Source organism: Lucilia cuprina, chromosome 2 (genome assembly GCF_022045245.1).
Source record: "Lucilia cuprina isolate Lc7/37 chromosome 2, ASM2204524v1, whole genome shotgun sequence".
Taxonomy (NCBI): domain Eukaryota; kingdom Metazoa; phylum Arthropoda; class Insecta; order Diptera; family Calliphoridae; genus Lucilia; species Lucilia cuprina.
In genome coordinates this window covers 3929883-3944080 of record NC_060950.1, presented here as the reverse complement: position 1 = coordinate 3944080, position 14198 = coordinate 3929883, and the positions used below count along the sequence as shown (strand labels likewise).

At 28.4% G+C, this 14198-nt stretch overlaps 1 protein-coding gene across 4 annotated transcripts; it reads left to right on the top strand.

The window, feature by feature from the left end:
- Positions 1-3285: 3285 nt before the first annotated feature.
- Positions 3286-13563, top strand: LOC111681390 (adenylyl cyclase-associated protein 1). 4 transcript variants are annotated; one of them, XM_046951977.1, is made up of 8 exons: positions 3286-3783; positions 4152-4725; positions 6580-6758; positions 11507-12053; positions 12114-12309; positions 12366-12726; positions 12789-13303; positions 13369-13563. In XM_046951977.1, the coding sequence occupies exons 1-8, from the start codon at positions 3321-3323 to the stop codon at positions 13450-13452; spliced, it is 2919 nt and encodes a 972-aa protein (XP_046807933.1). In that variant the 5' UTR covers positions 3286-3320; the 3' UTR covers positions 13453-13563. The 4 variants fall into 4 exon arrangements, with proteins under 4 accessions (XP_046807933.1, XP_023298920.2, XP_023298922.2 ...); XM_023443152.2 differs by lacking the exons at positions 4152-4725; positions 6580-6758 and having other exon boundaries at positions 3296-3783; XM_023443154.2 differs by lacking the exons at positions 3286-3783; positions 4152-4725; positions 6580-6758 and adding an exon at positions 9518-9655.
- Positions 13564-14198: the final 635 nt, after the last annotated feature.

Below are 14198 nucleotides of genomic sequence, written 5' to 3'. Positions count from 1 at the left end.
CATAAATCATCTAAGTGTGAACGCGTGTGTAAAATTATTGTGCATGTTAGAGAGTTTTCGTGTTTTTCTTTTATTTTATTAAATAAAATGTATAATTTATTTGAACAAGTTTGGAGGTTTTGTTAAATGTTAGAAAATTTAAAATTTAATTTTATAATAAATAAATATTTAATGGTTAAATTGTTAAAACTAAATCATTTTAAATGATCATAATAAATAAAATTATAAAATACTAAAATTTGAAATTTCGTTCAACTTATTTCGCGTTTAGGGGAAAAACAATTTATTCAAAAGTGCCGATTTACAATTGATTAATTGAACTCAACTTAAGTCCATAATATCGTAAAGAAACATTTACATTTAATGAATTTAAAGATATTCAACTATTCTCAATATTAATGTCGTTTTGACAAGCAATTTTCGATTTTAAACACTTTGAATCTGTAGTGCAAAGCTTGACTTTAGTTGACTTTCACGTATATGGGTCATTAAAGTCCCAATTTAAAAGTTCAAAGTTAGTTAAATTTAAGTTAAAATATTTTTTGACTTGTTTTCAATCAAGTACGATCTGCACTTATGATCTGCAGAATAACAATTATAAATAACAAAGCACTTCTATTCTGCTCCTCGATTACGTTTACGCATTCAGTTGCGCAATGATTGAAAATTGGTATTCCAACGGAGAACGGAATCGTTCCATTCAATTTTATTCAAACGCTTTTGGATTCCGTGTATACAGCATAACGATCGTTACTACGATCTTGTAAGTTTTCATTTTAATGACGGAGCTTTGAATCGAAATGCAAAATATCAAAGTTGCAATACAGAGAATATACCGTTTCGAATTGGAATGCAATATGAAATATTATTAGGAGCTTTATATAAGTTTAATTTTCCATTTATTTAAAAAAGTCGACTATTTTTAAAACAAAATAGTCGACTTTTTTCGACAAAAAGTCAATTGTTCGATTATTCGAAAGTCGATTTATAGAACCCTACGTAATACAGAAAAACTTTATACATAACGAGGTTAACAGGATGTATGAGTGATTTTTAAAAGCACATCCTTGATTTCAGCGAGTATACGACCTGAACAACTAAACTTAAAAGACAATAACATAATTTCAATTTTAATAACAAAAGTATATTTGTATATTTTCTTAAGTAATCCTAAGAAATTAAAAAAAAAAAACATTTTTATAACCTTTGCTACCCAGCAAAAAAGTGGCGAAAAAGAAGTAGAATTTTCACCACAAATAACATACTTGAAATACTTTCAATTTTGGTGAAAAACCTACAAATTTTACATTAGCGTATCATTGGAGGGGTGTTGTTAATTTTTGACAACTATGAACTACATCTAATCTTATTTATAAATGCAATAATAATCCGATATTTGGATGTCAAAAATAAACCAAATTCGTTCAATGACATGCTTATGTTAAATTCATTGTTTTTTCACCAAAGTTTAATGTACTTCGAATATGTTATTTGTAGTGACTTTTCTACATCTCTTTCCTCACTTTTAACTGGGTTTTCATTTGTAAGGAAATATTTGGTTTATAAAGGCGAAAAATATATAATCGCATTTTTAGATGTGATTAAGATGTCGTTTGTAAAGTATGACATCAATTATTTTTTGCTGGGTATATATATTAATCCCTAACTGTTGCCAAATAAATTGTATACAATTAAATTTGTATTAATCCCAACTTTTGGGCGTGTTATATTCTATAAAGAGTTCATTTCAGTTGAGTTTTTTGTTTTTCTTTTAGCCACGTGAAATTTTACAATAATTGTATGTATGATTCTTTCCTTTCCACTTTATTTCTTTCATTTTATTTTCACCCGGTTTTTTTTCTCTGTTGGCTTTTTTTCTACATTGAACATTTTATTGCTGTTTCGTTTGTTGTCCCGGCTTGACCTAGTTTCATGTACCAAAATATATACTTTCTTATATATGTATGTATATAAACGTACATACACATACATATATGTATGTATGTATCTGTTTTCCTATATGTATTACACTGACTATTCGCACAGTCAGTGAGAATTGTATCCCTAACAAGGATGTTATTTCCATTCTCGGTAGTGTTTATGTGTGTGTATGTGATAAGTGCCTCTGTACTTGTATACAAAATGTAACTGGTAGTCAGTCAGTCAGTTATACTTCAACCACTTAACTTTAATGCTGTGAATTTTCTATATAAAAGTTTTGTCTTTTAAAGGATTTTTCCTTTTTTTCAAATTAATTTATTAAATTAAATAAATAAAAGTGTAATTTAATTGTAAAATTATTGTTTAATAATGCTACTAACTTAAAAAGTCAATAACGCAAAATTTTAAAATTAAATATAAAAAATGTAATGCAATTTTTATCTATATACTTTTTTGTATGAAAATCGGTACACACATACATATGTATACAGCTAAACAAGTGAATAATAACTATCATGCGGAAATAGTTTATTTGGTCAAATATCAGAGTTTTTTGTTTTTATTTTAAAGCTACTTACTATTCATACTAGAATTTCTTTTAATTTATTCATACATACATATTTGTTTAAATTTGTTTTTAACTTTAAGTCATGGTTGGTTGCTTGAGTTTCATTCTATGGCAAAAAATAAAAACTTTGCAATTGTACAGTAATAAAGTTTGTTGAAAGAAAACAGTTAATCTTTGCTAAACTTATAATAAAAAACTATGTACACTCAGAGCATTAAAATAATGAAATCTTTTTCATTAAAATATATTGAAAATAAGATGTCATTAACATTTAAAGAAGCAACATGTCTAAAGTAAATATTGCTACTAAATTTTCAACAGGGAAATGGGGATTTTCATTTAATTAAAACATATTTGCCGGATGCACATTTTAAGAGTTTGACAAACCGTTTCTTTTTTAACATAATAAATTTGCTAGTTTTTATCTGAAAGCAAACAATGTTTCTGAAACGAAATACATACACTGAATAAAAGCAAAGCTACACACCCTTAACTCATACTTAAAATTGACCTGATTACGGCTTCGCATGTTAATAATAAATAATTTTTTCATAATTTATAACTCAAAGAGTTTTTAAGTGTCTTCAAGTGTCAATCTTAAGCAATCTCAGCATAATGTATATGAAAGAGAAAAGCAACGACTTTCCCTTTATGGTTTTGTGAACCCACCTACAAACTCAAACCTTTTATATTAATTATTTTTTTCCTATCAAATTTAGATAAAGAAAAATATAAATTCTTCTTTTTAAAAGACTTATAACGTATTAAAATAGTTAAAAAAGTTTAAATAAAATTTATATAAAAAAATAAAATGTTTTCGTGTTGTCGCGCAAATCCTAAAAGTTCCAAAAAATCTAAAAAATTAAATGAAGATAACGCAAAAGAACAAGAAATAAGTCAGCAAAATGATGCATCGACAAAAAGTGATAATAAAAAACTGATAATACCAACGATTACCATAGAAAATGGTAAAACAACGACAGATAGTGTAATAAATAACGAACAAAAAAAAACACAACAACAGCAACAACCACAAGAAAATGGCAATGCAACAACAGTTGAAAGAGTCAATAACGAAATAGATAAATTAAATGAAAATGAAAATATTACAACGACAACTATTGCAACGGAAGCAATTGAAAAAACCCAAAAGGAAACGGAAAATATTAATGTACAAACAACGACCACAACAACAACAATAACAACGAAGACAACGATTGATGAACAAGAAGTAGCAAGTGAAGCCGTTATTACTAGGACAACGCAAACAAATGGTATTGTTTTTTTTTCTTTAATATTTTTTTTAGTTTTTAATTCCTTTTCTTCTAAATTGTATATGTGTATTTTAAATGAATATTGGCCAACTTTATGATAAGTAGTAAATGTTTAAAAATGTTTAAGACAATCTATTTTCAAACATAGTTTACAAGGTCTTGAAATAAAAATTTTTGTACCAGCATTAAAAGACCTTGTAAATCTTTTAGACATTTTCTCTGTAGCTTTATTTTAGTTTTTCTTTCTTCTATTTGTTGTCTTGATTTAAATATTATTTGATGTCTTGTTTTAAACAAAAACCAAAAAAATAAATAAATTCTGTAATATTTTCCAAGCAATCTACACAAATGCTTGTTTAATTTTACAGTTGACAGTGACAATGTAACGCTAGCAAATGATGCGGAAATTATTTGTTGTAAAACATTGACAGAAACAAATAATAGTTTGCAAAACAATAGCGATGAAGTAGAAACGATAATAAATGATGCTGTTACGTTAACACACTCTAACGAAGCACAAACAAAAGATACAAATGTTTATAGTCAAACCAATGATAAAGCTGAAGAGTCTACTTCAACAACAACTCAATCTACTAATAGTCGTGGAGAGGTTAATGCAAATGCCGTCAGCAATGGAAAACCTAAATCGTGTCTTTCACGTCACAATTCAACACACACATCAATTAAGAAACGTGTCAACATTAGTGTACACACTGAAATAATAGAACCTGATCCTTTGCTACCCATTCTAGTACCCATCACTTCGTCGGTGGGCGATGAAGAAGATGATGTTTTCTCCGATTCTGTACCACCTCCAAAACGAGAAAGTATGTGTGCACCATATTTGGAACGTGATATTGACAATGATGATGTTGTTACGGAATCATTGGCTTATGCTCATGGTTTACCCGAATGGTTTAACAATGAACGGATTAATGATGTGTAATATTAAATTGTTTTCTCTTACTATGTTTTCTTCTATTCCTGTGTTTTTGAATTTGATTAATTTGATTGTTTTTCCCATTTGTTTTATTCCCCTCCATACAACTTTTAACACTTATCGTTTAAGTTTATTAACAATAAACGAAATTTGTTTTTAATGAAGTAGACTTTTTCGCCTATGAGGAGCAAGTTTAAAAGAATAGTTTATAAACAATATTTAACTAATTGGTTATTGGATTAATGATACCTAGCTGAATCCAATTACTTTAATTTATCCTATATTCGGCCTAAAGCACTCTCCTTATAAGAATTTTTATAACCCTAGGTCTTTAAAATAAACGAATTAGGGCGGGTTTCTTACTACTCAGTCAATATGATATGTAACGTTACTGTTTACTGAAAACACAAATTATCTTTCTCTACAAAAAAACCCGCCCTTAGTGGTTTAGGTGTTATTTGCTAAATTTTTATATCGCGACGCCATCTGACGGAACAATTAAAAATGTCAAAGGAATTAATCTCGAACTAGTGTAATGACTAGTCTACTGTCTTGTCTTTTGACTTGCCTACTGACTGATATTTTGACTAGCCTATTTGACTAGTCTATTGACGAGCCTACTTATTAACTAGTTCATTGAAGAGCCTACTGATTAGTATATTGACTAGCCTATTGGTCTAGTTTAAAGAGTAGTCAATTTATAAGTTTATTGACTAGTCTACTGACTAGTTTAAAAGACTTGTTTTTTAGAATAGTCAATTGATTATTACAGTTCAAGTCCATTGACAAATTGATAAAGACTAGGTAGTCTATTGTCGAGACTATTAACAAGTCTTCGGACTAGTCAAATGACTAGTCTAAAAACTATTTAATTGAATAGTCTACTGACTTGTTTTTAGACTAGTCTATCGACTTACCTACTAACTAGGCTACAAACAAGTCCATTGACTAATTGATGAAGCCTAGGAAGTCTATTGTTGAGACTATTAACAAGTCTTCGGACTATTCAATTCAATTGTCTAATAACTTCAATTGACTAGTTCATTGACTATTCCATCGACTAACCTACTAACTAAGATACATACAAGACCATTGATGGAGTATAGGTAGTCTATTGTCGAGACTATTAACAAGTCTTCGGACTAGTCAATTGAATAGTCTAATAACTTCAATTGACTAGTTTATTGTCTAGTTTATCGATTAGCCTACTGACTAGGCTACATACAAGTCCATTGACTAATTGATGGAGTATAGGTCAATAGACTATTGACGAGACTTTAAACAAGTAATTATACTAGTTTATTGACCGATCTATCAATCCTTCTGTTTACTAGTTTATTAACTGGTCTATAGATTATTTTATGGCCTAGTTTATGGATTAGTCTATTAACAATTTTATATACTAGCCTATAAACTGGTTTAATGGCGTTACTATTTGCTAGTATATGAACTAGTCTTTTGAATAGTCTGTAAACTAATTTAAAAAAGGTTTTAATACTCCGTTTCAAAGTAAAAAAACAACAGTGTCTACTCTACATATTACGAACACATTACTCTTTTATTAATAATAAAGTTATAATCTGACCTTAATGACTCTTTCTTGTTATTACAACATATGCAAGCCCTGATGACACTCCCTTACCATTCTTATACATTTGTCAAATATCTGCTGCATATATTTTTTTAATTATGATAATAAAGTATCCCATTTTATGTTTAAATTTCAATTTCAAATGTTAAACTTCTACTACAAAGTTCTTTTAACTTCTTTTAAGATCCTTTTTTAAAACTTTATTATTATTTAAAATTTTACAAAAATCCTACAATATAAATATATAAAAACATAAATTTCCTAGAGGTTGTATTGAACCACCGGTTACACCTGTTGGACGCGATGAGCTAGAATTAAAACGTCAGCGTATTTATAAAGATTTACTATGTGCAGCACAAGCTGCTGTCAAGCATAATGCACGTTTTGAACCGAATGTGTTTGTGGGCAATGCTGATATACAGACAACAACAGAACGCGGGGGAGGTGATTATTTTTATTTATAAAAAAACTTTTTCATTCTATTTGAATGTTTTTTTTTTTAATTTTCATTGGTTTAATGATATTTGTGATTTTTTTTTTTTCTTTGTCCATTTAGAAATGAAAAATTTTATTTTTATGGTTTGCCAAAGATGGAGGGGCAAACGATTCAAATAATTAATTAGTTTGTATTTATTGATGTCCCTAACACTGCAAAAGAATATTTTTATTTTGAGAAATTTTGCGTTTTTCTTTTAAGATAGTTTTCTTTGTAAGTCTTTTATTAGTGTAAACTATGTAATAATAATAATAATAAATTTATTTTTGTAAGAAATTATTAATTTAATTTATAATTATTTTATATACCTAGTTATGCATTTTTTTATAAGAAGAGGAAATGCTGTCATTCTTCTTTTTTGTTATTATTTATTTTAAATCTCACTTTTTTATTAATGTGTGAGTCATTTTCAATTATTTGCATGTTTTTTTTTTTTGTTGTTGTAGTCACATCAAAGTTGATTTTTTTATCTTATCAGCAAATGTTTTTAGTTGTTATTTAATAAATTTAAACTTTTTTTCTCACTAACACATATTGAATAGAGTGTTTATAAGACAGGGTGTTTTAATATGTTATGTTTTACATTTACTTGTTGAACAATTATCTATGAAAATTTAAAGTTTCCCGTAAATTTGATTTCGATGTAGAAATAAAGCCTTCGGTTGGATTTACATTGTTATTCATTTCTTTTGTAATTCCAAAAAATCGTTATTTTTTAAATTGTCATAAAACCTTATACAGAACGGCTCATAAATCCCTAGAACGGTTCAGGAATTTTTTATTCCTCAACAGGCTGAGGCAAATGATGTTTGTTCGAATTTGTCACCTTCAGAACGGGGTATATGAATAGAGTCAATTTCTGGAATTGTTCTAAAAAAACATTGACAGAAACAAATCCTAGTTTGCAAAATAAAAGCGATAAATTAGAGACGCTAACAAATGATGCTGTTAAGACCACAGTACGAAAAAAGTTACAATTTTAGTCTAACAAATAAAAAAGCAGAAGAATCTACTTCAAATCCAACTCAATTTATACTAATAGTCGTGGAGAGGCTAATTTAAATGCTGACAACAAAGGACATCCTAAATCTTGCCTTTCACGTGATAACTCAACACACACATCAGTTAAAAAATGTGTCAACAACACAATAGAGTCAATATTCAATCAATAGAACCCTTCTAAAAGCATTTCTGTTCAAAATTGTCTCTCTCGGAACTAGTTCTATAGAGCTTTTAAAGAATAATTGTAGAACCAATTTATAATTAGAACCAAAGAATTAATTCCTTAATAATATTTTAAAAGTACTTTGGAATTGCTACAATGGTTCACAGAAGATGTTGCAAAAGTACTGATGTCTTCATTAGTAGCGAAATCTCATCAGGTTCAGAACAGGTTGTATCCATTCTAAAACAAATTGATTTGGAAAATTTTGATTTTGTTTTAGTATAAAAAAATGTTTTGCAGAACCGATTCTAGAAGTAATGACGATGTCATTATTAGAATTAAGAATCTGAAGTAGCATTTATTCTAAATTCTAGAAATTTCCCTTAAAATTTAATTCTTTTTTTTATTGTAAACCTTAAGGGAAGTGTAAATCTAGAAACAAAAAAATAAGTTTTTATAATACAAACTAACAAAATTTGCTTAAATAATTGTTGTTGCTTTAAATTAAAGACAAATAATTCCAGAGGAACTAAAAACAAACAAAAAATTATTTATTTTTAAAACAGCTTTCAAAAAAAGCTTTTTTCTTTACTCTGTGCGACACTATTAGTGATAGAAAATTTGAAAACTGTCTAACAGTTGAAAACAACAGTTCTAGAAAATAAACGTAATATATATTGTTTTTAATTTAAAAAAAATTATATTTTTTTAATTAAATTTAAAAAAAATAAAAATCAAGTGTTTTACAATTCCCTGCATAAAGTAATTGTGATGATGACACAATAACGATAACAACAAATGTGTATTTTAAAGTCAATAGTATTAAATTTTTTATAAGACATTTCTTGGTAAAACTTTAAACTCTTTCATTATTAATATTAATTTTCCGGAAAAATAAATTTTAAATAACAACACACATATAAACTCTATACACAGATACTTATCTACTTTAACGAAATCTTATTGAAATAAAAGTTATTTTTGTTTATGAATTATTTATTGATATTTTAGTTGTTGTTATATTTTTTTTGTCAACATTACTTATTACTACCAAAAAAAGAAATATTAAACAAAAAAATTGTTATAATCATATACATTATTGTTGTATTTGTATATATGTATATACACATGTATGTACTTGTATTTTTAACCATAATTATTACTGGCAGTGACTGAATGACGAACAACAGGCAGCTAAATGCCGCTAAAATACAGTGAACAAAAAAAAAAACAATAACAATGTACCAACACTTTTATACAAAGTTAAATACATCTATATAAATGTTTGTACATACATATTTATTTATAAAATATACAACAATTATTATTTTTGTATTCTGTGTAAAATACTCTCTATATGTATTATATATACAATAATAATGAATCAGCCGTAGCGTTAACATATTATGGACGAGATTTTTTAAATATTTTTCAATTACAACTTTTTTTCTCTCTTAAACAAAAAGTAACTACTACATTTTATTTAATTAATTATAGTGAATGTAGTGTTTAGTTAAAGTTTTTAAGAATTTTCAAAATTTATTATTATTGTATAACATTGATCCAGACCATAGAACGTTTTACTGGTTCTAGGTCTATAAACGTTAATGGGTCAAACACTTGGTAAATGTTGTGGCCGTACATTAATTATACACGATATAAAAAACTGTCAAAATCCAGGTAAACTAAATTCCAAACAAAAAAAAAACAGTGATTTGTGGAAATATTTTTTTTAAATATAAATTAAAAAGTGCCAATTTTTTTGTTTGAAATTAAATTTTGTTGTAACTGTTGAAATAAATTAATTTATTTCTAGATCTCTTAATAATTTTTTTATATTTGTCTAAATATTTATGTGTTTATTAGAAAAATTTGTTTGTTTTGTTAAGAAAACCGAGTGTGGCGTTTTTTAAATTTAATGAAAATTGTGTGTGGGTGTTCGAAACTGTTACAATCGTCATTTTGTTTTAGTGGGTTTAATATTTTTTCTTCTTCGTCTTGTCGTTTTCTTTATGGTGGCTATTGTCCAAAAAAATAAAATTAAAATATTAAAGTTTAATGTTGATAATAACCCAATGAGCAGCATTTAAAATTTTATAAAAAAAATATTTTATCACTTAAAATTTTATAAAATTTCATTTAAGAAACATTCGTAATTAAACTTTAAAATTGGTTCTATGAAAGCTTTACAGAACTAAGACTTTCTCAGTTTTTCATTTGTGAAATCGTTATATATTCAATATTCGTTTCATAGAATTGTTTTGGAGTAAGATTTTTCATGAATGCTTTTATTTCAATGTTAACATATCATTTTTCAGGAATAATTGTTTCTCTAAACTGTAGAATGTTCGCATTCCAGTTTCATTGAGACCACCTTAAGAACCCAGCAAAAAAAAGTGTGGAAAAAGATGTAGTATTTTCATCAGAAAAATCTATGAATTTTACATTGGATTGTCATTGGAGGGATGTTGTTCATTTTTGACAACTCTTAACTACATCTATTCTTAGGTTTAGAAGCAGTAAAAATCCAATATTTGGATATCAAAAATAAAATATATTCTCTTAATGACATTATTATTAAAATTTCACAGGTTTTGTAATATGATGTAGTTTATAAAGTATGACATCAATTATTATTTGCTGGTTATAGTTTAAGTTCTTTTATTGATTATTTCTGTTCGAAATTGCTGCACTCAGAACTCGATCTTAGGAATAATTTTTCAAATATTTTTGTTGCTTTCGAAAAGAATTTTAATAATTTGTTTAATAAAATGGTGTCGAAACTAGTATGAGTTCTATAAAACTGTACACTAGAACCAATATATAACTAGATCCAAAGAGCTGATTTCTTGGAAACTCTTTAGAAATACTTTCACAACAATGTTTATTAGTTATTTCGTTGGATGTGTAGCGTGGCTGTGGCTGAGTTGACAATCCTTGGTCCTTGTTCGTTGAACTCCGAGTCGTTTCGGTGCGAAGAATCGATTGTCAACTGTTGGACTGTTGGATGTTCTTTACATTGGCCAATTGTAGATCACTGCGGTCCAAAGCGTAGAATCAAAATTAAGTCTACCTGCACTCGTTTTAGTTATTTTAGATAAAATACTTTCTTGATTATTTCTCTTCATAACTTTTATGTTAATAAATATAATTAGTAACAAAAAATTCACAGTTTTACTTTCTAAGCTTTTACAAAATTTTACTCTGCCTCTACACAAACTTCACCACAAATAAATGTTAATATAATTTTATCATGAAATCCATATTATCCCTTCTTTTACATATATAAAACAATATATTTGCAATATATTTTTATAACCTCAGTCTGCATGATTTGTATTATTATTATCTTTATTTATAATACTCATTTGCAACTGCACTTTTTTCTACAAAAAAAAAAAAAAAACCTTGTTGATTTTATTTTTCAATTACGATTATTATCTATTCCAATCAAATCCATATTAATCTATGTAATTATATTTACAAATTCCAAAAAAAAAAAACTAACACAACTTTTATTTATATCTCTAGATTGTGACCCTGATTTAAAACCTTCGGTTGCGGAAAATCTTGAACATTTGGTAAATCGCCTAGAGAAACTTGTAGAACGTTTGGAACGCTCTATTAGTGCTCGTGAATTGGAAATAGCCAATCGTACATTCGATAGTGTATTGGAAAAGAAACGTGCTAGTTTCGATTTAGAGACAACTGAGCTGCCGCCAGTGCCCGTGGAAAATTTATCAGTATCCGAACAAACGGTTAAGCTTAATCAACGTATCGAACGTATTGAGGAGTCTTTGGGCAAAATCAACGAACGTCATAGTCTCAGCAGTCGCAGTGATAGTTTAGTGCATAATCATCATAATCAGCTGCCAAAAGACAATAGTCTTGAAGATATTCCTACTGTATTAGACGATTTTTCATCTTTACCGCCACCACCTCCACCACTAGAACTCAATATGAGCGTTTTGGGTTTTCAAGATATTATGGCCGGTCCTTTGAGCCAATATTTAGCTTTGTCGGCTAAAATTGGCGGTGATGTGGCCAAACATGCTGAATTCGTTAAAAAGGCTTTTGAGTAAGTTTTTTTATTTTTCATAAACTTGTTTTAAAAACTAAAAGTAATTCAATTATTTAGTGCCCAACTCCAGTATGTTACTTTGGCCACTCAATGCTCCCAGCCCAATCAAAGCAAGCAAATGGAATTGTTGAAACCCACATCGGATCAAATTACCGCCATACAAGACTTCCGTGAAAAGAATCGTGCTTCACAGTACTTCAATCATTTGTCGGCTATAAGCGAAAGTATTCCCGCTTTGGGTTGGGTGTGTGTGGTAAGCATTTGTATAGCTAAATCTTAGAATTTTATATTAAATGTGTTATATTTTAGTCTCCTACACCTGGTCCCCATGTTAAGGAAATGAATGATGCTGGTCAGTTTTATACCAACCGTGTCTTGAAGGAATGGAAGGAAAAGGACCCCACACATGTTGAATGGGCTCGTGCCTGGGTGCAGACCTTGACTGAATTGCAACAATACATTAAGCAATATCATACTACTGGGTTAGTATGGTCTGGCAAGGGTGCTGCTCCTGCCAGCGGTGCTGCCCCACCACCACCACCCATGGGTGGTTGTCCTCCTCCACCACCACCACCAACTTTCGACATGTCCAATATGAATTTAAGCGAGGGACCCGATGATCGTAGTGCTTTGTTTGCTGAAATCAATCAAGGCGAAAACATTACTAAAAGTACGTTTGATAAATTATTACTAAATTAAAACAAATAATTAACATATTTCTTTCATCCACAGACTTGAAGAAAGTAACCGCTGATATGCAAACTCATAAAAATCCTACCTTACGCACTGGCCCCGCTCCTTTCAAGACACCCACACAATTTGCTTCGTCTAGCAAACCAGCCGCCCCTGTCGTCAAAGATCCAGTTTTCACTCGCGATGGCAAGAAATGGCTGATTGAATACCAGAAGAATAACAACAATCTATTGGTGGAGAATGCTGAAATGAACAATGTTGTCTACATGTTCAAGTGTGAAGGTTCCGTTTTGACCGTTAAGGGCAAAGTTAACAACGTTGTTTTGGACTCCTGCAAGAAATGTTCTTTGGTATTCGACTCTGTGGTGGCCTCAATTGAATTTGTCAATTGCCAATCGGTTCAGATGCAAGTATTGGGTTTCGTACCCACCATTTCCATTGACAAAACCGATGGTTGCCAAATGTATTTGTCTAAGGAATCTTTAGGCGTTGAGATTGTCAGCTCCAAATCATCGGAAATGAATATTATGCTGCCCGAAGACAGTGGAGATTATGTAAGTTTAAATAAAAATATCTTGATATGAAATATTTTCTAAATTTTAAATATTTTAAATTCTAGACTGAATTGCCTGTGCCCGAACAATTCAAGACCACCATTTCCGGCAAGACTTTGAAAACTGTCTGTGTTGATAGCCTTGGATAAGCTGTTTTTAACTGCTACAAACCAGCATATCTTTTTAACTTAAAACAAACAAAAATTCATTAATACACACCCCCCAAATTAAATATGCCAATCAATCAAAACAACAAACAACATTACATATTTGCTATTTATAACTATAATCATCATTAACAACTCAACTACAACAAAAACATTAAAACAATTGAAAAATTAAACTTTTTGATAAAAAAACCTTTTAAAAAATGTGTATTCTAAAATAATATAAAGCAAATTTGTTCTACAAAATAAATTATGAAAAAAAAAAACAAAATAAAACAGTTACATTAACAATTGTTTAATATTTATTTGTATTATTAAAATGTTTTGATTAAAATGTTCATTTATTTTATCTTCCTTTATTTATTAAACTTTTTATTTCTTTTTTGTATTACACTCTTGCAACAACCTCTTATGTATTATTAAATTTTACTTTTTTTGTAATTGCTTATTTTGTACTTTTTTTAAGTTTGCTAAAATAAAAACAAACAAATTCAAAAAGTAATTTTATTTGATGGAAAATGTTGGTTTATTTATATAAAATTCTATTTTTTATTAAACTAGCACTTGCAATTTATATGAATTCTATTTTTGTTAAGCACTAAAAGTTCGTTGTGTTTAAAGTTTCAGTTTTCACTAAAAATCTTTTTTTGATAAATAAAATTTTATAACGGATTTCTATTCGATTTGATTTTCCACTAAAAATACAATTTTTCGTTAATAATTCCTTT

Coding starts and splice junctions, on each gene's coding strand:
- LOC111681390 (XM_046951977.1), top strand. CDS start 3,321: ATGTTTTCGTGTTGTCGCGCAAATCCTAAAAGTTCCAAAAAATCTAAA. Junction 12,310..12,365: donor CTTTGGGTTGGGTGTGTGTG/GTAAGCATTTGT, acceptor GTTATATTTTAG/TCTCCTACACCTGGTCCCCA. Junction 12,727..12,788: donor AGGCGAAAACATTACTAAAA/GTACGTTTGATA, acceptor TTTCATCCACAG/ACTTGAAGAAAGTAACCGCT.